The sequence below is a fragment of the Oncorhynchus clarkii genome, chromosome 7 (genome assembly GCF_045791955.1).
Source record: "Oncorhynchus clarkii lewisi isolate Uvic-CL-2024 chromosome 7, UVic_Ocla_1.0, whole genome shotgun sequence".
Classification (NCBI taxonomy): domain Eukaryota; kingdom Metazoa; phylum Chordata; class Actinopteri; order Salmoniformes; family Salmonidae; genus Oncorhynchus; species Oncorhynchus clarkii.
The window spans coordinates 37,441,797-37,468,005 of record NC_092153.1 but is presented as its reverse complement, the minus strand read 5'-3'; the positions used below and the strand labels follow the sequence as shown (position 1 = coordinate 37,468,005).

Sequence of the window (26,209 nt, the reverse complement as noted above, 5' to 3'; positions counted from 1 at the left end):
TTGTGACAGAAAGTGACAAACTGACACATTTTCAAATGTCCTTTTTTCTCAAAAACAACTTTATATCAAAGCAGTGCCTTTGATTTGATGGCCTGCACATTCATAGTTTGGCGTGAGAAGACGGTTAGACCTGATGACATGTTTCTGCCCATGACATTGCCTAGAAGCGTGATCGTGGGATTTCTATTGGAGAAGCAGTTTCTACCTATCTTCATACTGTACTGTCTTTACTTTGCCTTGTCAATGGAAAATACAGAACATTCTGCAGTTATACCCTGCATTTATTAATTTTTCAAATAATTTTTTACTTATTTTTAAAAATACATATTTCCTTGGCTTATCTACATAACATGATCTGGTCATAGCCTGAATCTTCCCGGACTTCCTGCATCTAAATGAATAACATCACTTTATCACTCTCTCTCTCTCTCCCTCTCTATCTGACATGTCTGACTACTTCTCCAGACCAGGGGAGCGAGGCCTCCTCTCATACGGAACAGGCAAATGTTGCACTTTTACAGTCAATTATTACTTTACTGTTTCCCATTCTGAACAACAGACTCTTTCGGTCATAAAAATGCAATAAAAATGCAATACTGAGAGAAAACAAAGAGAGGCTTGGAATTTTAAAAACATTTTAATTAGAAATGTGATTTTGTATATAAAAATAACTGGACATGCTCCACACACTTCATTAGTTTTCAATAGGTTTTACAAATACATAGTCAGATAGTCAGGCACTGTTTATTTTTTGTTCACATTTTTCCCTTTTCAGTTTTGTCGGGACATAAAAGCAGACATCATCAATCTATTTAATAACATACAGTTAACTAATTTCGTCAGCACTCAAATTATTTTTATTTCTGCAACACAACTGGTGTTCAAAGTAATACAGAGGGATGGGATAGATGGAAAAGAAGCATTGGATTCACATCACAAGTGACCTCACAATTTTTCCCTAGAAAAACTAAAGGGCTGCTCAGATTTACAGAACCCACCTCTGATATAAACTATATATACAAAAGAATGTGGACAACCCTTGAAATGAGTGGATTTGGCTATTTCAGCCCCACCCGTTGCTGACAGGTGTATACAATTGCGCGCACAGCCATGCAATCACCATAGACAAACATTAGCAGTAGAATGAACATACTGAAGAACCCAGTGACTTTCAATGTGGCACCGTCATAGGATGCCACCTTTCCAAAAAGGCATTTGTCAAATTTCTGCCCTGCTAGAGCGGCCCTAGTCAACTGTAAGTGCTGTTATTGTGAAGTGGAAACGTCTAGGAGTAACAACGGCTCAGCCTCGAAGTGGTAGGCCACACAAGCTCACAGAACGTGACCGCTGAGTGCTGAAACACTACCAAGTTCCAAACTGCCTCTGGAAGCAACGTCAGCACAAGTACTGTTCATGAAATTGGTTTCCATGGCCAAGCAGTGACACACAAGCCTAAGATCACCATTCGCAATGCCAAGTGTCGGCTGGAGTTGTGTAAAGCTTGCTGCCATAGGACTGGAGCAGTGGAAAAGAGTTCTCTGGAGTGATGAATCTTGCTTCACCATCTGGCAGTCCAATGGACAAATCTGGGTTTGGCGGTTGCCAGGAGAACGCTACCTGCCTGGATGCATAGTGCCAAATTCAAAGATTGGTGGAGGAGGAATAACGGTCTGGGGCTATTTTTCATGGTTCGGGCTAGGCCCCTTAGTTCCAGTGATGGGAAATCTTAACGCTACAGCACACAATAACTTACTAGATTATTCTGTGCTTCCAATTATGTGGCAACAGTTTGGGGAAGGCCCTTTCCTGTTTCAGCCTGACAAATGGTTTGTTGAAACCAGTATGGAAGACCTTGACTAGCCTGCACAGAGCCCTGACCTCAACCCGCCAGGCCTAATCGCCCAACATCAGTGCCCTACCTCACTCATGCTCTTGTGGCTGAATTGAAGCAAGTCCTCGAAGCAATGTTCCAACATATAGTGGAAAGCCATCCCAGAAGAGCATAGGCTGTTACAGCAGCAAAGGGGGGACCAACCCCATATTAATGACCATGATTTTGGAACGAGATGTTCGACGATCAGGTGTCCATATACTTTTGGTCATATATTGAATTCATTCAGAGAGCTGTAGGCGACTGAAATGAGTACTGGATCCTTTTGCGAGTAGGTTATTTTCTGCAGCTTGAGACATCAGTCATAAAGTATACGAACATATCCCTGAAGCATTTTACAGAACATGACAGTCCTCAGAGATGACATTTTTTTTGTGTGATGAATTAGTCTCGTGATGGATATCATCTTGGGTGAATGAATACTGTGTGGCAACTCGCCAGTGCATACTTTATCTCCATTTTAATGGATTTAGATCTGTACAACTTAGCTGTACCTTGAGTAAAAGGACAATTGTATTTAGTAGTGTTGTGTTATCCCATGTGGACTGGGCACTGGTAGGTGTATGGTGCTTAAATAAATCATATCAATCAATGAAAACCTCTATGTGTGACCAGGAGTATAGCTGGTGGAAATGGATTGGGGTCAGCTATGGTATTTCACTGTAGGGCCTCACTTTAGGGGCCTCACTTTAGCACAAATAAACAAAGATCAATCACTAGACCAGTTTGGAGAATACGTACAATAGGCTCAGGCCCAAACAATGGGAACGACACTGCAACATAGTTTGAACGCATTCTAAATATTCTTTTTTTAACAACACAACACAGGATGTTCAAACTGGCATGCTTAAAATCAATAATGACCATATTCTTTGTTGTCAACATCATTATATATTTTTTTATGATGGAGTACAAGTATCCTGCATTGTTGGAATAATTTTTTCCATCCAGTATTTAAAAAAAAAACTGGAATACTTTTAGAAGTATATCTTTTAACAATTACATGATTTAAAGTCTTCCTAGACATTTAAGGACGGACCACTCTTAAACTGGTGTTTCTGCAACTTCCCGAAGCACTGAGAGCAATGTCACTTACTGATGACAACACTGGCAGACTACAACATTGCGAATTGCACACACCTAAACAGATTCTTTCAATTATCAGCTTGAGATGGGAAGTCATAGTGAAAGAGAAGGTAACGCAGCAATGTAAACAACAAGAAGGGATTAGAAGCCCCATCCTGCATGAATCCTCTCTGTACTCTGGACTCTGGCCAGGAGGGAAGTGTTTGTCTTGTCTGCCATGGCCAACACAAGATGGAACATCACAATTATACTGTATTTGTTCTGTTAGGGTCCCCTGAGGGTCCCTTCCTGCATCTCTGTTTGTCTTTTCTCCGTCCTTAACAATGGCTACTCCCTATGAAATTCTTTAGTGATCCTCACACGTCCCATGTCCATTTTCTTGCTCTATTTTTCCCCCAATTTCCACTGCATAAGAAAATGTTCCACGAGGTGACCATCCTGAGCAATGACGATGGCCTTCCTCTCCTAGATTGCATGGTTGCTGTAGCTGATGTATGTTTGTTTTGTGGTGAAAGCTGAAAGAGAAGAGAAAGAAGGAGATGAGATCAACGTAGAGACAAGGTCAACGCAACATCAAAGTTATTGCTGTACTGTATACACTGTGGTTTGTAAGTAGTGGTGCAAAATTTCTACTTTGTGCTTAGTACATTGACAGGTGGATATCAATGATGACATATCCAGAAACATAAATTATTTTATATCCGCCTAAGAGTAAATACCATGTCGTTTCAGCTACAGGTTGGACCAAGTTTTATATATAGATGTATCTGTAGGTACACTGAGTCTACAAAACATTATGAACACCTGCTCTTTCCATGACATAGACTGACCAGGTGAATCCAGGTGAAAGCAATGATCCCTTACTGATGTCACTTGTTAAATCCACTTCTATCAGTGTAGATGAAGGGGAGGAGATGGGTTAAAGAAGGATTTTTAAGCCTTGAGACAATTGAGACATGGATTATGTACTTATGTGTGCAATTCAGAGGGTGAATGAGCAAGACAAAAAATTGAAGTGCCTTTGAACGGGGTATGGCAGTTGGTGCCTGGTGCACGAGTTTGTGTCAAGAACTGAAACGCTGCTGGGTTCTTCACAATCAACAGTTTCCCGTTTGTATCAATAAATGTCCACCACCCAAAGGATACCCAGCCAACTTGACACAACTGTGGGAAGCATTTGAGTCAACATGAGCCAGCATCCACTTGGAACGCTTTTGACAGCTTGTAGAGTCCATGCACTGAAAAATTGAGGATGTTCTGAAGGAGGGAGGAATCAATATTAAGAAGGTGTTCTTAATGAATGGAATACTCAGTGTATGTGTTTGAACAGTAGTGTGTGTGTACATTAAAATAACATCAAATTGGTCAAAAATACAGTGGTCAATAAAGTCCATTGTTCATATTGTAAATTACTTTTGTAGCTGGAAATGGCAGATTTTTTAATGGAATATCTACATAGGTGGACAGAGGCCCATTATCAGCAACCACCAGTCAGTCCTGTGTTCCAATGGAAAGTTGTGTTGGCTAATCCAAGTTTATCATTTTAAAAGGCTGATTGATGATTAGAAAACCCTTTTGCAATTATGTTAGCACAGCTGAAAACTGTTGTTCTGATTAAAGAAGCAATAAAACCGGCCTTTAGACTAAAAAATAAAGAAGAACCAAGGCACTTTTCATATAATTAATTAAAATGCCTTTAATTGTATGGCATGTTCAATAGAAACAAAGTTTTAAGAAATCTGACGCGTTTCAGCTGCATGACTTTTGTCAGGGAGTACAAAGAAATAATACAATGTACTCTTTTGAACAGCTTTTCCAATTAGCCCTAATTGGAAGAGGGAGTGGTTACAAAATTGATTGGACACACCTAGTTAGCAATACTATACATTAAAAAGTGAAATACTGTAGCTATGTTGTCAAAAAATTCAACTCCAAGCTAGAAGTATCAGAACGCCTAGAAAGGTAGTTCTAACCTTAAATATGACTGGGAGAAGTGTCAAGAATAAGAAAGCAATATATTACATAGTACACTAGAACACAGCAAACATGAACAACAACAGTCTAAACATAGCTGAGGGCAATAGAGCAAAATGTCCACTAGATGACAGCAAATGGACCAATCACGACCCTACAGAAAAGGTGAGAAATCCATATCTTCATTTAAACCAGGGTACTTAGTGGCCTGTAGTTTGTAAATCCATATCTTCATTAAAACCAAGGTACTTAGTGGCCTGTAGTTTGTAAATCCATATCTTCATTTAAGCCAGGGTACTTAGTGGCCTGTAGTTTGTAAATCCGTATCTTCATTTAAACCAGGGTACTTAGTGGCCTGTAGTTTGTAAATCCATACCTTCATTTAAACCAAGGTACTTAGTGGCCTGTAGTTTGTAAATCCGTATCTTCATTTAAGCCAGGGTACTTAGTGGCCTGTAGTTTGTAAATCCGTATCTTCATTTAAGCCAGGGTACTTAGTGGCCTGTAGTTTGTAAATCCGTATCTTCATTTAAACCAGGGTACTTAGTGGCCTGTAGTTTGTAAATCCATATCTTCATTTAAACCAGGGTACTTAGTGGCCTGTAGTTTGTAAATCCATATCTTCATTTAAACCAGGGTACTTAGTGGCCTGTAGTTTGTAAATCCATATCTTCATTTAAACCAGGGTACTTAGTGGCCTGTCGTTTGTAAATCCCAAAACTTTCCCTTTGGTTTAACTGTTTCTCTTTGCCTGGAGAAAACCAACGCGCAATAATTCAGAATCACATCTGCAGAGGAGGAAGCTGTTTCTTTCAACTTAACGAGCAGTGACGATGAGGATCACCCCAGACACTCCGAGGCCAGCTCCTTCCAAGATTTTTTAGATCAGGAAGAGGAGTCACGCAGGTTCCTCAACAAGAGAGGGAGAGGATGCGGAAGAGGCCAACACGGAGGGGGAGGAAGAAATCAAGACTATCCAACCACACGGAGCAGGACCAGAACAAGGCTGTGATCAACTTTTCTGGAGAACCCCTTTCTGATGATTGTGTAAGGTTTTGTCTAAAGGACTGTCCTTTGCCCCCACATACTCAACAATATATATATATATATATACAGTGCCTTGCGAAAGTATTCAGCCCCCTTGAACTTTGCGACCTTTTGCCACATTTCAGACTTCAAACATAAAGATATAAAACTATATTTTTTTGTGAAGAATCAACAACAAGTGGGACACAATCATGAAGTGGAACGACATTTATTGGATATTTCAAACTTTTTTAACAAATCAAAAACTGAAAAATTGGGCGTGCAAAATTATTCAGCCCCCTTAAGTTAATACTTTGTAGCGCCACCTTTTGCTGCGATTACAGCTGTAAGTCGCTTGGGGTATGTCTCTATCAGTTTTGCACATCGAGAGACTGAAATTTTTTCCCATTCCTCCTTGCAAAACAGCTCGAGCTCAGTGAGGTTGGATGGAGAGCATTTGTGAACAGCAGTTTTCAGTTCTTTCCACAGATTCTCGATTGGATTCAGGTCTGGACTTTGACTTGGCCATTCTAACACCTGGATATGTTTATTTTTGAACCATTCCATTGTAGATTTTGCTTTATGTTTTGGATCATTGTCTTGTTGGAAGACAAATCTCCATCCCAGTCTCAGGTCTTTTGCAGACTCCACCATTCTTCCAGAATGGTCCTGTATTTGGCTCCATCCATCTTCCCATCAATTTTAACCATCTTCTTGGCAGTGGGGATGGTGTGTTCAGCTGTGTTGCTTTTACGCCAAACATAACGTTTTGCATTGTTGCCAAAAAGTTCAATTTTGGTTTCATCTGACCAGAGCACCTTCTTCCACATGTTTGGTGTGTCTCCCAGGTGGCTTGTGGCAAACTTTAAACAACACTTTTTATGGATATCTTTAAGAAATGGCTTTCTTCTTGCCACTCTTCCATAAAGGCCAGATTTGTGCAATATACGACTGATTGTTGTCCTATGGACAGAGTCTCCCACCTCAGCTGTAGATCTCTGCAGTTCATCCAGAGTGATCATGGGCCTCTTGGCTGCATCTCTGATCAGTCTTCTCCTTGTATGAGCTGAAAGTTTAGAGGGACGGCCAGGTCTTGGTAGATTTGCAGTGGTCTGATACTCCTTCCATTTCAATATTATCGCTTGCACAGTGCTCCTTGGGATGTTTAAAGCTTGGGAAATCTTTTTGTATCCAAATCCGGCTTTAAACTTCTTCACAACAGTATCTCGGACCTGCCTGGTGTGTTCCTTGTTCTTCATGATGCTCTCTGCGCTTTTAACGGACCTCTGAGACTATCACAGTGCAGGTGCATTTATACGGAGACTTGATTACACACAGGTGGATTGTATTTATCATCATTAGTCATTTAGGTCAACATTGGATCATTCAGAGATCCTCACTGAACTTCTGGAGAGAGTTTGCTGCACTGAAAGTAAAGGGGCTGAATAATTTTGCACGCCCAATTTTTCAGTTTTTGATTTGTTAAAAAAGTTTGAAATATCCAATAAATGTCGTTCCACTTCATGATTGTGTCCCACTTGTTGTTGATTCTTCACAAAAAAATACAGTTTTATATCTTTATGTTTGAAGCCTGAAATGTGGCAAAAGGTCGCAAAGTTCAAGGGGGCCGAATACTTTCGCAAGGCACTGTATACACACACACAGTATATTGTCCCTGTCGTATTTGTACAGTGGGGAGGCTCTCAATCCCCTCCCAGACCTCCACCTCTTCCTACCCTGTCTACTGGGTAATCAAGCCTCAACTCTCCAGTTCTTTCCTGACCTTCTTATTTGATCTGCTGAGCCGGAGCGGATACATTTTACCATCCCTGCTACCAATGTCAGCCAGTCAGAGAGACAGGTATTTTAAAAAAAATATTTTTTACATTTAACTAGGCAAGTCAGTTAAGAACAAATTCTTATTTACAATGACAGCCTACCAGGGAACAGTGGGTTTATTGCCTTGTTCAGGGGCAGAATAACAGACTTTTACCTTGTCAGCTCAGGGATTTGATCCTGCAACCTTTTGGTTCCTGGCCCAATGCGCTAACCACTAGGCTACTTGCCGCAAAATCATGCAATGTGTCCGTAATGGCAATGACAAATGGTGTTTATTCAAATACCTATGCACTGTATGCCCCATGTAAACAGATAGGCGAGGAATTTGTGCTTGCTATCAAATTTCCCTCTCCTCACTTATTGTTACATTGTCACTGTTGTCGTTAAACTAAATACATGTTTTTAAGATAAAGGCCTATGTGTAGATGTTATGTAACGCCACACCATGCTCAGCATCCTCGTCCTTTTGCCATCAAATATTTGCAATGTTGCATTCAATATAAACAACTACAGTAAATTGTCTACAATGTATTTTTGGGGAACATCTCTGTACTTTTGTTATCAGTGGAATAAAATTTGCAGGGGCTAAATAATCCCCAAAATACTGTAGGCTAGCTCTCAGTGAATCATCACGATATGCATCCGTCATGAAGATTTACCTACAAACAGGGAGTCTATCTCTATTGACAGACATTACCGACTTAGTCCCCTCTTTTCTTTTCTGAGGGAAGCGAGCCAGCCGTGTGGGTGAGTGTTTTGGCCATCACCTGAGACATTTTCTGCTGAGTCAATGGTTGAAATCATTATTTACCACAGTTGTATAAAGCCAGAGTCTGTCCCAGAAACCACCAAGCATTTTTATTGCTATTGAAATTAGAGGGAGATGGACTCAAGCAGAGAGAGGTTCAGCTGGTTCAGAAAGGAAACTCATTTACCTCTCAATTAATTACACCGGGCTTTGAACACAAAGCCACAAATCTGAGCCAAACTGCTGAAAATATACCTGTTCAGCATATTGAACAGTGATTTCTGTGATAGCCAACTGAATGCGTTGAAATTCTAAAATAAAACATGGTTGTTATTATATATGGTGTATAACAAGCTTTGAAATGGATCTCATACGTTCAATACAATACAATAGGTTAATTGTGTATGGCGTTGAGGTATCTGGTGAAGTAGGACTATACAGTACACCACTCCTGGTATTAATGCCCTCCTTAATTTTATCCACACACAGTGGAGATTTTGAGCCTATCATGGAATGTTTTAATGCCTCCCTCAACTCACAAACGGACTTAAAATTAAAAATGGCAGCTCATTTCCTACATCAATCGAAGTGTAAAATAACAACGACGCAAGGTGGCCAGTAAATAATGATTTGGAGACTTTGCTTTCCACCTCATAAACCAATTTATTCACGTCATTTACAGTGCCTGAAGGGTAAAATACATTTAACATTTAAAGACACACAAGGGTGCTCTCAGCCAAGGCTGACATGTACACTGAACAACAATATAAACACAACATGTAAAGTGTTGGTCCCATATTTCATAACCTAAAATAAGGTGAAGCATATCAAGAAGCTGATTAAACAGCATGCTCATTACACAGGTGCACCTTATGCTGGGGACATTAAAAGGCCACTCTAAAATGTGTAGTTTTGTCACACAACAATGCCACAGATGTCTCAAGTTTTGAGGGAGTGTGCAAGGGGCATGCTGACTGCAGGAATGTTGCCAGAGAATAAGAAATTCATTTCTCTACCATAAGCCGCCTCGAGCGTTGTTTTAGAGAATTGTGGGTGAGCAGTGTGCTGATGTCAACGTTGTGAAAAGAGTGCCCAATGGTGGCATTGGGGTTATGGTATGGGCAGGCACAAGCTACGGACAACGAACACAATTCCATTTTATCTATGGCAATTTGAATGTACAGAAATATCGTGACGAATCCTGAGGCCCATTGAGAGGCCCATTTCTTTTATTAAGGTATCTGTGACCAACAGAGTCATATCTGTATTCCCAGTCATGTGAAATCCATAGAATAGTGCCAAATGAATTTATTTCAATTGACTGATTTCCTCATATGAACTGTAACTCAGTAAAATCTTTGAAATTATTGCACGTTGCATTTATATTTTTGTTCAGTATATATAGCATATATTAGTCTTCACCTTATAACTCACCTTGTGTTTCCAGGCTCTCACACAACTCAGACTTGGCTTCTCCGTTGGGACGTAGGCTCGCCTTGGGGTTGAACTTGTTGGACATGGTGGCAGCTGTGACCACAGCCTTGAGGCTGCGTGTGCGTTTGGGAACGTTCTGCTCCGGGTGCCTGAGGATCACGTAGACCTTGGGCATGTACAGCATCCCCAGAGAGACAGATGCACTCAGGCTCACAGAGATGGTCAGCGTGGTTGTCTGGATGTACATCTGTAAAGTAATGTCATGGAGACTCTGTTAGACCTACGGATCGAAATTGGTTAAGTTTAGGGTTAAGATTAGGGTTAATGTAACCGTTGTCGGGAACCATACACAATCTGCCGGGCTATATTCCCTGCCTAAAGTTAATAAAGAGCACTAAGAATCGACAGTTACTGCTCCACCACATCCCTGGTGGTTTACTCTAGATGTTAATGCTCATGTCAAACCCTCTTTCCTTGTCTGCGGTTAAACACTTCTGTCCATTTGTCCTTGCTGTATGTCCTTCATGAAGAGACAGAAATGATTTGTGAAGGACACAACATACACCGTACAATCCATGACAAAGCTTTACTCTTCACCAAAGTTCTTGTGCCTGTGTAACGAGTACGTGTAATAGAGTATACACTGTAAGCCTAAAGCATATGAGACATGTTTCTTGGTGTATCACTATTATTCATTACATTTCACATGACAGAAGTCAATTATTAATAAAGGTATCTGTTGGTAGGATGGCTTGATCCTCTCTTCATAACCCCCCATCACACACACACACACACACGCACGTGCACGCACGCGTGCGCACACACACGCACACACACACACACACACACACACACACACACACACACACACACACACACACACACACACACCACCACCACCACCACCGCGGTGCACGCATCCAAGACTCTCTTGTTTGTTGATTTTCGGCAGTGCTTGTTTTAACATGGCCATCACGTCAACCTTTAAAACGGAATGTCATAACACCAGCCTATCTGCCCTATTCTGATTCACTACAAGCTGCCCCATAAAAAACGAAATAACCTCATGAATTTTTTATCCATGGCTGAACATTGTGAATCACAGGGGAGGGCCTTGCTGATCAGCAGTCTCCCTCACTCAATTTTAAGTGTCTGCAAAGCAGAACTGTGTTAATTAGGCCATCTTATTGAGAACATTAAATGGGAGGGACAGGCTCGTATGAATTGTAATATATACAGTTCATTGTTACAAATACTGATCACCTAACTTGATGAGGGTAAAGCAATTAAAGGTTGGGCTAATAGAAGATGGTAAAAGTAAAACTATAAATTATTTTATAACATGACACTGTATGACCCAACCTAAAACAAACATAATCCACACTGACACATCTTGTTTAACATGTAATGAAATCAATAAATACCAATAATGTGTTAACCTGTAAGGTATTTGACTGAGAGACCATTATAATTCTAATCTGTTCAGTTTGACTAGACCTTCGTAGCTAGCTATCTTAATGCAGCAAGAGATTTCCTCCTGCTGTTTCATCAACATAGTGTAGCATCCCCAGACTTTACTTCTGCTAGTGTGTCTTTGTTTGTTTTTGTTACGTCTAACCCTCTAAGACGCTACGCTTTCTCTCCAGATTGCTTTGCTTAACATCTAGGTGAAGTACAGCACCATCGAGAATAGTGGATGGGACGTTACCCGGCACAGCCAGAAGAGGACTGGCCACCCCTCATAGCCTGGTTCCTCTCTAGGTTTCTTCCTAGGTTTTGGCCTTTCTAGGGAGTTTTTCCTAGCCACCGGGCTTCTACACCTGCATTGCTTGCTGTTTGGGGTTTTAGGCTGGGTTTCTGTACAGCACTTTGAGATATCAGCTGATGTACGAAAGGCTATATAAATACATTTGATTTGATTTGTTAGAGGAGCAGATGCCAGCGGTGGTAGAGCCTCTCGCATCTGTGGAGACACAGACCACTAGTGCTCTGCTCTGGGCTGTGTTTGGCTCTGCTGTCTTATGGGGGGATTCAGGACCCAAGTTGTTATCCATGGATTCATTTAAGAACAAGTAAATAAACGGGGACAATCAGGACAAGTTGTAGTGGGAAATTATTTGATCGATTACTTGGTTTATGTTATCTGCTGCTGTATTGTACTAATGGTTCAACTTTACTTGACACCCACCGTCATATTACGTTATGACACAGTCATAACCATGTCATAACAGCTGACATGACATGTCATAACCTGTCATAATGTGGTCATAACACTGCCACGACCCATATATTTACACCTGTTGTGACATATATTGCGTTATATTTTGGCAGAGAATCAAAAAGTTTCCCTGCCAAGAAGTTTCCTTTAGTTTGAAAGTTTGTTTCATAAGACCTTTGTTGTGTAATGAATTTTTTGCAATCATGTTTTTTTTCATCATATTTTAAATAACTTAAAAATACACTTTATGACACTGTCAAGAAGCATTATGACCATCCTGTGTTTTAATAGGGCTTGGGGCCACCACGAGCTGCCAAAACAGCTTCATTTGCGCCTTGGCATGGATTCTACAAGTGTCTGGATGGATGCGACACCATTCTTTCACGAGAAATTCCATAATTTGGTGTTTTGTTGATGGTGGTGGAAAACGCTGTCTCGGGCGCCACTCCAGAATCTCCTGTAAGTGTTCAATTGGATGGGATCTGGTAAAACACACACACACACACACACACACACACACACACACAGACACACACACACACACACACACACACACACACACACACACACACACACACACACACACTTTAAACCCCCTATGCTACTTTGAGACCCATCTTTCAAAGTCACTTTTCTTCTAACCAAAATAATGGACAACTGGGCAATTAAGCATGATGGGATGTTAACTTCTAAACCCTCATACCATCGACTGATGTTATTTTGACCATATCATAGTCTAAAGGCGGTTCATTCAATTCTTCACATTTTTCACGACTTTGTCAGTGAACTTGTTCTTAATAAATCTAAATAATTGTTTAGTGTTTCTGTATCAATATGGACTTTTTATAAATTCAATTCCTTTATGGTCATTTTGACTCCAGTGTCAGTATGTCAGACTGTCAGAGACATTGAAGGTAGGAATACTTCTATATGCATCTATTGTACAGTCGTGGCCAAAGGTTTTGAGAATGACAAAAATATTAATTTTCACAAAGTCTGCTGCCTCAGTTTGTATGATAGAAATTTGCATATACTCCAGAATGTTATGAAGGGTGATCAGATGAATTGCAATTAATTGTAAAGTCCCTCTTTGCCATGCAAATGAACTGAATCCCCCAAAAACATTCCCATGTTTCAGCCCTGCCACAAAAGGACCAGCTGACATCATGTCAGTGATTCTCTCATTAACACAGGTGTGAGCGTTGACGAGGACAAGGCTGGAGATCACTCTGTCATGCTGATTGAGTTTGAATAACAGACTGGAAGCTTCAAAAGGAGGGTGGTGCTTGGAATCATTGTTCTTCCTATGTCAATCGTGGTTACCTGCAAGGAACTGCATCTTTGCTTTGCACAAAAAGGGCTTCACAGGCAAGGATATTGCTGCCAGTAAGATTACACCTAAATCAACCATTAATTGGATCATCAAGAACTTCAAGGAGAGTGGTTCAATTGTTGTGAAGAAGGCTTCAGGGCATACAAGAAAGTCCAGCAAGCGCCAAGACCATCTCCTAAAGTTGATTCAGCTGGGGGATTGGGGCACCACCAGTACAGAGCTTGCTCAGGAATGGCAGCAGGCAGGTGGGAGTGCATCTGGACTGCTGAGAACTGGGGTAATGTCATTTTCTCTGATGAATCCCCTTTCCGATTGTTTGGGGCATCCGGAAAAAAGCTTGTCTGGAGAAGACAAGGTGAGCGCTACCATCAGTCCTGTGTCATGCCAACAGTGAAGCATCCTGAGACCATTAATGTGTGTGGTTGCTTCTCAGCCAAGGGAGTGGGCTCACAATTTTGCCTAAGTACACAGCCATGAATAAAGAATGGTACCAACACATCCTCCGAGAGCAACTTCTCCCAACCATCCAGGAACAGTTTTGTGACTAACAATGCCTTTTCCAGCATGATGGAGCACCTTGCCATAAGGCAAAAGTGATAACTAAGTGGCTCGGGGAACAAAACATTGATATTTTGGGTCCATGGCCAGGAAACTCCCCAGACCTTAATCCCATTGAGAACTTGTGGTCAATCCTCAAGAGGCGGGTGGACAAACAAAAACCCACAAATTCTGACAAACTCCAAGCATTGATTATGAAGAATGGGCTGCCATCAGTCAGGATGTGGCCCAGAAGTTAATTGACAGCATGCCATTGTGGATTGCAGAGGTCTTGAAAAAGAAGGGTCAACACTGCAAATATTGACTCTTTGCATCAACTTCATGTAATTGTCAATAAAAACCTTTGACACTTATGAAATGCTTGTAATTATACTTCAGTATTCCATAGTACCATCTGACAAAAATATCTAAAGACACTGAAGAAGCAAACTTTGTGAAAATTAATATTTGTGTCATTCTCAAAACTTTTGGCCACGACTGTATATAGCTGCCTTCGTGTTGCAGGACCCCAGGAAGAGTAGCTGCTGCCTTGACAACAGCTAATGGGGATACATAATAAATACAAATACAAATACAAAGCATGTCATCCTTTAATGCAGAGTTGACCATTAGAATTCATTCACTGTACAATCTGAACATTTTAATTACTGTTTGGCATTGCAGTTCTGTTGAATAAGCCTAAAATTAACTGTCCACCATGGGGCTGTGAGTGTATATCAGAGCAAACCCATTTTCAGACTGTGACTAAGACAGTAGACTGGCTGGATCATTCGCCTGTACTTCTCCCCTAATTTGCCTCTTCCTCAGCACATTCAGAGCAGTGCATATTGGAGGAGTGCTATTGGCAGACCTGCACATATAGAACATATGTTTTTCTACGGACCTGCATTTCTTTAGCGAGCCTAAGATTGTACTTTTCTATACCATGTATGACTGTAATAAGGTAGGGTAGCCTAGTGGTTAGAGCGCTGGACTTGTAACCGGAAGGTTGCAAGTTCAAATCCCCGAGCTGACAAGCTACTAATCTGACGTTCTGCCCCTGAACAGGCAGTTAAGTTAACCCACTGTTCCTAGGCTGTCATTGAAAATAAGAATTTGTTCTTAACTGACTTGCCTTGTTAAATAAAGGTTACAAATAATAATAATAATCTGTGCATATAATAATCTGCCAATGGGATGCAAATTCTTCAAATGGTAAAATACTTGATATATGCAATACAAGAACCTGGATAAGCTCTGAATTTTCACAGAGAGCTGTATTCTCAGAGAAGTAGCTACTGTACGGTAAATCTAAAAAAAGTTTTTCTTTGAATCTGGAGACATAATATTAAATTATACATATCCTCAGAGGGCGGAGGGGAACAGTTGGGGTGATCTTGACCTGATATAGATGGAGCACCTTGTGTACTCGCCTATGGTTATAACTGGTAATAACTAAGTATGATTGTGTACAAAATCAAACCTACCTTAGATATATGCTTAGTTGCAGTCAAAACAGCTCATAAAAGTCTGTCAGTGGTATAAATACTTGGTAGAATTGTAGTACAGAAACCAGCTACCCTCTGAATGTACAGATAGTGCTATATTGCTGTGTATTCTCCAAAAAATAGAAGTCACAGTGCATTCAGAAAGTATTCAGACCCCTTGACTTTTTCCACACTTTCTTATGTTACAGCCTTGTTCTAAAAATATATATATATTTTTTAATGCCCTTCATCAATCTACCCGCAATACCCCCTAACGACAAAGCAAAAACAGGTAGTTGTACATTTTATCAAATGTATTAAACAAATGAAATATTACATTTACATAAGTATTCAGACACTTTACTAAGTACTCTCTTAAAACACCTTTGGGAGCGATTACAGCCTCGATTCTTCTTGGGTATGATGCTACAAGCTTGGCACACCTGTATTTGGGGAGTTTTCCCCATTATTCTCTGCAGGTCCTCTCAAGCTCTGTCAGGTTGGAATGGGAGCGTCGCTGCACTGCTATTTTCAGGTCTCTCCAGAGATTTTTGATCGGGTTCAAGTCCGGACCCTGGCTGGGCCATTCAAGGACATTCAGAGTCTTGTCCCGAAGCCACTCCTGCCTTGTCTTGGCAGTGTGCTTGGGTCGTTGTGCTGTTGGAAGGTGAACCGTCGCCCCAGTCTGAGGTTCTGAGCAGTCTAGAGCAGGTTTTCATCAAGGATCTCACTGTACTTTGTTACGTTCATCTTTCTCTCGATCCTGACTAGTCTCCCAGTCTCTGCCGCTGAAAAGCTTCCCCACAGCATGATGCTGCCACCACCATTCGTCACCGTAGTGATAGTGCCAGGGTTCCTCCAGACGTGACGCTTGGCATTCAGTCCAAACAGTTCAATCTTGTTTTTTTCAGACCAGAGAATCTTGTTTCTCATGGTCTGAGAGTCCTTTAGGTGCCTTTTGGCAAACTTCAAGCAGGCTGTCATGTGCCTTTTACTGAGGAGTAGCTTCCATCTGCTCACTCTACCATGAAGGCCTGATTGGTGGAGTGCTGCAGAAATGGTTGTCCTTCTGGAAGGTTCTCCCATCTCCACAGAGGGACTCTGGAGCTCTGTCAGAGTGACCATCGGGTTCTTGTTCACCTCCCTGACCAAAGCCTTTCTCCCCCGATTGCTCAGTTTGGCTGGATGGCCAGCTCAAGGAAGAGTATTGGTGGTTACAAACTTATTCCATTGAAGAATCATGGAAGCCACTGTGTTCTTGGGGACCTTCAATTCTGCAGAAATGCTTTGGTAACCTTCCCCAGATCTGTGCCTCGACACAGTCCTGTCTCAGAACTTTACGGACAATTCCTTCAACCGCATGGCTTGGTTTTCGCTCTGACATGCACTGTCAACTGTGGGACCTTATATAGACAGGTGTGTGCCTTTCCAAATCATGTCCAATCAATTCAATTTACAACTTGTCCACCTGTGTTAGAAACATCAAGGATGATCAATGGAAACAGCATGCGCCTGAGCTAAATTCCAAGTCTTTATGGCAAAGAGTCTGAATACTTATGTAAATAAGGTATTTCTGTTTTTTATTTTTAACACATTTGCAAAAAAACAAAGTTCTCGCTTTGTCATTATGGGTTATTAAGCGGTACCGATGCACCAAGTCTGGAACCAACAGGACCCTGAACAGCTTCTACCCCTAAGCCATAAGACTGCTAAATAGTTAACCAAATAGCTACCTGCACTATCTCTATTGACCCCCTTTGCACTAACTACTTTGACTCATCACATATGCTGCTGCTACTGCTTATTATCTATGTTGTTGCCTAGTTCCTCTACCTACATATACATATCTACCTCAATTACCACGTACGCCTGCACATCGACTCGGTACTGTAGCCAAGTTATTGTCACTCAATGTGTATTTCTCATTGTGTTATTATCATTCCAATATTTTGTACATTTATTTTTGTCTCTGCATTTTTGGGAAGAGCCCGTAAGTAAGCATTTCACTGTTAGTCTACTAAACACCTGCTGTTTACATAATGTGTGACAAATAACATTTCATTTGATATTTTAACACCATGTTGGTACTATGTTTGTTGAGAGCTTTACACTTATTAGTCTATAGTTACTATATCTGATGTGATGACTACTGTGTGAAGTAACTGAGTACTGATGATCCTTTGACTTCTGTGATTACTTTACTGTTTTTTTTCGCTGTCTGTTTTTGCTCTGGTTTATAACTCCGATGTGCATTGGAGTCAACTGTAAGAGACTTTGAAGGTAGGAATACTTCTATATTCATCCATTGTATACACAGTGGGGAGAACAAGTATTTGATACACTGCCGATTTTGCAGGTTTTCCTACTTACAAAGCATGTAGAGAAAATCACATTGTATTATTTTTAAGTAATTAATTTGCATTTTATTGCATGACACAGACCGAATCTAAAACAAAAATCCAGAAAATCACATTGTATAATTTTTAAGTTATTAATTTGCATTTTATTGCATGACACATAAGTATTTGATCACCTACCAACTAGTAAGAATTCCGTCTCTCACAGACCTGTTAGTTTTTCTTTGAAGTCCTCCTGTTCTCCACTCATTACCTGTATTAACTGCACCTGTTTGAACTTGTTACCTGTATAAAAGACACCTGTCCACACACTCAATCAAACAGACTCCAACCTCGCCTCCCGGGTGGCGCAGTGGTTAAGGGCGCTGTACTGCAGAGCCAGCTGTGCCATCAGAGACTCTGGGTTCGCGCCCAGGCTCTGTCGTAACCGGCTGCGACCGGGAGGCATTGGCCTAGCGTCGTCCGGGTTAGGGAGGGCTTCGTCGGTAGGGATGTCCTTGTCTCATCGCACAACAGCGACTCAACAGTGGCGGGCCGGGCGCAGTGCCAGGTGCACAGTGTTTTGGTGCGGCTGGCTTCCGGGTTGGATGTGCGCTGTGTTAAGAAGCAGTGCGGCTAGGTTGGGTTGTGTATCGGAAGAAGCATGACTTTCAACCTTCGTCTCTCCCGAGCCCGTACGGGAGTTGTAGCGATGAGAGAAGATAACAACAATTGGACACTACGAAATTGGGGAGAAAAAGGGGTAAAATTCACACAAAAAAACTGACTCCAACCTCTCCACAATGGCCAAGACCAGAGAGCTGGTAAGGACATCAGGGATAAAATTGTAGACCTGCACAAGGCAGGGGCTATAGGACAATAGGCAAGCAGCTTGGTGAGAAGGCAATTATTGGCGCAATTATTAGAAAATGGAAGAAGTTCAAGATGATGGTCAATCACCCTCAGTCTGGGGCTCCATGCAAGATCTCACCTCATCAATGATGAGGAAGGTGAGGGATCAGCCAAGAACTACACGGCAGGACCTGGTCAATGACCTGAAGAGAGCTGGGACCACAGTCTCAAAGAAAACCATTAGTAACACACTACGCCGTCATGGATTAAAATCCTGCAGCGCACGCAAGATCCCCCTGCTCAAGCCAGCGCATATTGGAGGAGTGCTATTGGCAGACCTGCACATATAGAACATATGATTTCTATGAACCTGCATTTCTTTAGCGAGCTGGATGTAGATGGGCATTTATTGGGATGACTCAGGCGTCAGTCATGACCACTGAAAAACAAGGTCAAATCAGGAAGTTCAGCTCCCCTTTAACACCAACCTTCCCACCACTGCTGACCTTATGCCTCACCTTATTAAGACAAAAAAAAGCAAATTTTTTGTTTTCATAAATTTTTACGGTATAGCCAATTTTGACTTTGCGGCTGGCCCATCTAGTGAAAAACGCTTAGCTCTGCCTCCAGGATAAGATTCATCCTAATAAAACGCCAACGTGCGAGCTGCATAACATGGTAGGTTAGATTACTCGTTGGTTATTACTGCATTGTCGGAACTAGAAGCACAAGCATTTAGCTACACTCGCATTAACATCTGCTAACCATGTGTATTTGAGAAATCAAATTGGATTTGATTTGATTTGATATGCTCCATCTTAAGACTGATGAATAAAAAGCACTTTCAATATCCGTTATTGACTAACATTCTTCCTGGGAAACAGTGCCGCTTCTAGGTTTTAGTCATAGTTCAGTATGGCATATTCAAACAACAGGCTATGAATCATTTCAATATTCATTTCAATTTCACAGCCTCACAATGGTTTCAGTGGTAATAGTCTAATTAAACCAATAAAGATTTTTTTTCCCCCGGGGACTCTAATGTGGTGTATCTGGAGAACGTGATTTACAAAGTGACTACAATGTTTTGGCCTTGATTAGCTTCTTGTCCAATCCCCTCCTCTCCCTCTATGAAAGCACAGGGCAACAGCTTCATGCTTGTGTCATGTAGCCGATGCAACCAGTATGAAATCCTAGATCTTATCCAGGCCTCTGTGCTCTGTCCCATTGATCCTCATTGTGTTCTATTAGGCCTCTGGGACAGCTGTACAATAATGAATAATGTTGTTTACATATGAAAAAACATAAAAATAAAGAAAGTCGCACACTCCATATATAAACTCCCAGTAATTTATTCGGTATTCACCAACGTTTTGGCATCACTGTGCCTTCCTCAGGTTAATGTCATGAATACTTGAACCAGGTTATGAAGACAAACAGTGCAATTAGTGCAACCAATGACAATCTGTGAAACTGTTAAAAAAATAAAAATAATTTATGGCATATTAAATATATTAGGCTATTGTTATCATATAGAAACATAATTGAATATTGTACATCATATTAGCATCAACATGCATTATTGTTAAATTCCATTTCACATATTTAATTGTTTCGTATTTCATTTCATTTCATCTTTTGGTTCAACCTTAATGCATAATGAGCATCATCAGCAGGGGGAACATATTCTGTGTACACTAATAAGCTGTAGAAAGAAAATATCAATTTATAAGACTTCATAAAATAAATAATTGTTCATAAGAAGGGCCTGTGATCAAAGTCAATATTCAGACCACTAAGCCTCAATTTGTAGTAGTATGATCTCGATGTTACCTCCTCTCCATGGTAGAGCAGCATGCTCAATGCCTGTGTATTGGATGGTTAGCTTCAACAAAGTGAGCTGCTACTGGATAGTCAATATTCTTACACCTGATTGAGCTGCGGTGTTCAGCTATGCGTTGTTTTAATTGTCTTTTCGTTTCCACATGAACAGGTGATGATTACTCTAGCATGAGATGATACCCCTAACAGGGATTTTTCGACCTGTATGTGGCTGTCTGAAGGATGTTTTTATAGTGCCATTGCACTGTGCGCATGAGCCACATTTGTAGTTCCCATTTGGGATAGGTGTCAAGATGATCTGAGTGGGCTCAGAGGGCATGTCAGATCTCACCAAGCTATCTCCAAAATTGCGACCACGCTTATAGACCACCCGTGGGGGTTCCTTGAAGAGGTGTGCGATTTGTTTGTTGTTGTCTGATTGCAGAATAGAGTTTTTAGTAAGTCCTCTCTTGGTTTTTGAGATAATTTCATCATTGCAGCATCAAGAGTCCTTGTAGCCTCTCATTTTGATTGCATCTGTCATTTTTTATTTTTTTGCATTGTTGTCAAAATCTGTCGAAGTGCCACATTCGTTTAACCCTGCATAACTGGCTATATGGTCAACCATTCTTGGGGGGAAGGGGATGCATACTATTTGCACGTAGCAGGGTATCGCGATCTGTGGGCTTTGTGTATAAGTCTGTGTGTAATGCATCATTCTCTTTGACGATCCATAAGTCCAGGTAGTTTATTTCTCTCTCGTCAGTCTGCATGATGAATTTGAGATATTCTGAGCTCTCGTTTGGTAGAGTTTGTAATTAATTTAGTTTCTGCCTTCCCAGAGCACAAAGACATCATCTATGTATCTCTTCCACAGTAGGATTTTAGAAAGTAAGGGGTGTGTCTCTGTTTCATTAAGGAGTGCTTCCTCAAATTGTCCCACATACAGGTTTGCGTAGTTGGCGGAAAAGGAGGAGCCCATGGCTACACCCCGAATTTGAAGGAAAAAGTCTGACTCAAAGACTAAGTAGTTATTGGATAATACCAGTTCAGTAAGTTGTAAGATGCAGTCATTGGATGGAGCAAGGGTCGAGTCTCTCTGCTGAAGGAAGTGTTGCAGCGCCTGCAAGCCTCCAGTGTGTGGGATGTTAGTGGTCAGCAGGGTGCCCTCTGGTATCCTTCCTAAGCCCTCTATCAATGAGATCCTGTGACTAGTGTCTGACAAAAGATGGGAGATTCTCAAACATCGGTTTAATGTGGTAATCCACAAATGTAGAAATGTTGGATGTCACAGAGTCGATTGCTGCTACAATGGGTCTACCTGGAGGAGGAGACACTTGTTTGTGTAATTTAGCGACGGTATAGAAAGTTGAAAAACGAACAACTCTCTGTTTAGGCAACTGATGGCGTGAAGACTGTTTCTGATCTAGCATTACAGCAAATGGACACATCACAGCATGTAATCTAAGGCTGTTGAACTAACCTACTTTTTTAACAGCCGAGAGGCAACGACAAGAACACTGTAAACAGCATAATGAAAACTTGATATCATAAAAGAGATGGACAAAACCACTGACTAGCCGTCAGGTGTTCGAGCACCATAATGGCAGCTCTTTCTAAGGTGGCCGATTGTGTTGGAATTGTGTTCATTGTGAGGAGAGAAACCTTGTCCTTGGACTCCATTGTGAAGCGTTCCTACCACTCCTCCCACTCACCCCTACCTGACAGACATCCTCTGATTTACTGCACCTCTCCAGGTGAGGCAGTGCCACATCGATTTCCAGCATCATGCTCTGTGATCACACACTATAGATAGACCAGATTTGACTGATAGAGAAGGCCTCCTATATGGCATTTGTTACATTTCTTCTGACACAGGATGACAAATAAATTAGTGTAATTGGAGTGCCAGGCGAGGGAGGCATGCAGTAAACTGGTGATGAGCACATAGGCGGACAGATAAGCTAAATCAAGACCCAGAGCCACTCAAGCATTTAATTTGCTCTAAAAGACATGTCATTTCCAGCTGCAAGGCTTTGTTGGGCTTGTCACTTTGGATGATTACGAGGTGCTTTTGTTTTTGCATGTTAATTTCTTATAAAGGAACATTGTTTACATAACAGCACAGATGATCTATCACAGAATTATTCTAATTGATTGGAAAATCAAGAAGTTTGCGTGTACTGCAGCCCAGTATTGTTGATTGTGGACGGCATTAACCTGAATATTTTAGCTCGAAAAAGAGAATCTTTAAGAACAAATAGCACAGTAATTCAACACTAAATCTCATGTCTTCTCATCATACCGCCGAGGCATATTTACGTTACATTCAAAGTTCCCTAAGTGTGCATGTTGTCACGGTCGTCCTCCTCTTCATCTGAAGAGGAGAGGCGAGATGGATCGGAAGACCAAAATGCGGCGTGGTAAGTGTCCATGGTAAATCTTTAATAAAGAAAGTACTGACACTGCATACAAAACAATAAACAAATGACGACCGTGAGGCTAACAAAATAGACCTGTGCTGACACAAGCCACTGACATAGACAATCACCCACAAACAAACAGTGCAACCCAGGCTACCTAAGTATGATTCTCAATCAGAGACAACTAATGACACCTGCCTCTGATTGAGAACCATACTAGGCCGAAAACATAGAAATGCCCCAAAACATAGAAAAACAAACATAGACTGCCCACCCAACTCACGCCCTGACCATACTAAATAAATACAAAACAACGGAAATAAAGGTCAGAACGTGACACATGTGTGTAATATGACAAGCTACTGTCGTGCACGTTAAGACGATAGAGAAAGCAGAGGGAGCAGTATAAGGGAAGTCTTAGCTCAGTCACGCCACTGTATTCTCTCTCTCACCTACAGTAACAGAGCTCTAGCCTCCTGGCAGTGGTGGCCCTCCTCCTCCCGAAGAATTAAAAGTTCTCGCCACAAAACGAATGAATGAATGTTTAATGTGAATTGGGAGAAGAAAAGCCACCTCTTATCTTAAGCCTCTATAAGAGAACTTGTTCCAGGATTTCAAATTGAATTAGAAGAGCTGGGTTTCTGCAGGATTGTGAGGAGAAACAAAAAGTAGGGCACCTCCTGTTTTGTGATTCAAAGCCACACTAGCTAATGGATTACCTCATCTAGGAAAAGCGTACGCTAAGTCTACTTCACGATTCTCTTTTATCTTTCAAGGCAGCTGGAAGACAGTAGTTATTGATATCCATTGCGGTTTGCTACTGATTACAGGAGATAAGCAATGTTCAGGTCAATACCTGTTATTCAGTACATATGGAGCGTTTTGCAGTTTGCGTTAGTTTACCTTGTTCTTATTAATTTAGTGATGAACGATCCTTTGAAGGCTGATCCATATGCCAGTATTTATGCACCATTATTAACACAATGTGACGGTAGCTGACAGGATTTAGAAGTGCTTAAGCAAAAACGGCCTAATCTTCTTGTAAAAAGTGGTTTTCCCTTTTGATCCCTGCAGGTATCGTTCTGTTCTTCAGGTGAGTACGCATTGTGTTAACACCACAACAGGTCATACTGATAAAGGAAGTTGACTGATACACACAGTCAATCTAGCTCAGTAAGGGCTTCATTACGTTAGTGCACAATGGACATTGAGCACAGTGACTGAGTGCATCTAACTCGCAATTGTCCTATGCAATGCACGTTAATGCACTGCGGAAGAATACACACATGTTGAATGCAGTTCATAAGCGATTGTCAGTCTTACAAGATATACATTTTAGCCATGTACAAAGCTGAGTAGAGATCCCAGCAGAATGTACTCTGTTTTTTTTCTGCCTCTGCAGCCTAGTGTGAAGACGGTGATGATGATGACATTATAGTATATCTCTTTAGACCCCCCCTTTCTGTTGTTTTACTCCAGCACCACCGATGGTGTCATCCCTGCCAGTGCAAGGCATTCACTAGCCTCTCGCTCCTGAGTAAATAACCAGTGCTCATGACAGCTACTGAGGCCCCATGCTTTGTCTATCTGCCAAAAAGATCTGCTTCCACCTACTCATTTTAACCGTTGTTTTTATCCCAAGGCTGTGGAGCCCAATAGTACACTGTACTGCAGCTATGGTTATGTGCTAAAAACGCAACATCCACACTGTAAACCCCAAGGCATTTTTAACTCAAATACCTCTGGTAAGTTGAACTCAGAGTCAATGAAAAGTGATTAGGCCTATTTCTTAAAATGTTAATGTGGTACTGAATCAAAACTAAATGAGAAGTCACATCAACTACTTTTTTTTTTTAAAGTACAAATGTACTTTTTTTTTAAATGATTGTTTTTAATATCTGTGTTTTTGCGTTTACATTGAGTGATTGATTGATTAATCTTATGCGACACAAAGATAAATAACATGCATTTTTGTAAACTAATCCAATTTTTTTTGCACCCGTTACGAAAATGGTTGTTCCAGTTTAAATGGCTTAGGTAGTCTCCTCGCACTGTTCCTAATCCTGGCAGTCATTTTGAATGCAGGTTGCGGGTGAATAAAACACTTCGGCTGTTAGATAGCTTAACTCTGGCGGGATTGTAATAGGATTTCCACATCACTCTGTAAACTAGCATAATGTGACTTGCAATGTAAGGTTGCAACCTTCTGGTAAATTTCCAAGGTTTCCCAGAAATCCCGGGTGGAATATTCCTGGAAATTCTTCTACCAGGATTTTTAGAAAATCTGGGAATTTTGGGAAAGTTAACGGAATTTTGCAAGCCTATTTGCAGGCCTGTAAACCATGAGCTTCAGGCCACTGTATTACATTGAACACACCTGGTCTTCCAGGTCGGTTAAATCAAAAACATGAAGTGCCTTCGGTACTCAAGGACCAGGGTTGCCTACCCCTGCTCTACAGGGTCACAGTGACTCCATCAGTTTGAGTAATGACTACAAAATCACAATAACTATACTCAGATATATTAACTGCAACAGGTTTCTTCAAAAGTTTTAATTAATGACAGCACATTGGGGTTTACAGTGCATCCATTTCTCCCAGTGTCCCCATCTGACCTCTACATCCCAGCAGACCTGGGGTTCAAATAGTATTTGGTTTCTTTCTAATTCTTATGCTGCACTTGATTCAGCATGGATGTCACAACAGAACCAATGGAATAGTCCAGAAAAGTGCAAACCCCGCCCATCTGACACTCCATTCCAGGCAGGCTTAATCGAATGCTTGAAAGTTTTTGAATGAAAACCAATGCAATTTCCACTAGGTGTGAATCCCAGTGTTCAGTGGATTTGCCGTTCACCAGGCCAGAATCATTGATTTGACACAATGACACGAGTGTGAGCTCTGTGGTTGTGTAAACAGCTCAACGGTCACTAATACACTGTGGCACGTGGCTGTCACATACGCATGAGTCACGGAATAACAAGCAGGCTACTGTATGCAAAGGGCCTGCAGAGTTTATAGGAATTATCTTCAAATCCTCTGCATGAAGAATAGGACATTTCTTCAGATCAAAACTTCTAATATTTAAGTAATTAATGGCTTAGCAGTTTTATATTGATACTAACCTCCCCAATGTAATTATATCTCAGATATACTGTAATCACAGAATTATACAATCCTCTGCTTGTAATTCTAGTCTTCATAA

The 26,209-nt window shown here is 41.1% G+C and overlaps 1 protein-coding gene across 1 annotated transcript in view; it reads right to left on the bottom strand.

The window, feature by feature from the left end:
* Positions 1-728: 728 nt before the first annotated feature.
* LOC139413250 (metabotropic glutamate receptor 4-like) overlaps positions 729-26,209 on the bottom strand; it is a 361,254-nt gene continuing 335,773 nt past the window's right edge. The window contains exons 10-11 of the mRNA XM_071160398.1: positions 9,999-10,245; positions 729-3,492 (exon numbers count right to left, since the gene is read on the bottom strand). Coding sequence (XP_071016499.1) covers positions 3,443-3,492; positions 9,999-10,245 — 297 coding nt within the window. The 3' untranslated portion in view covers positions 729-3,442. The remainder of the gene's footprint in view (positions 3,493-9,998; positions 10,246-26,209) is intronic.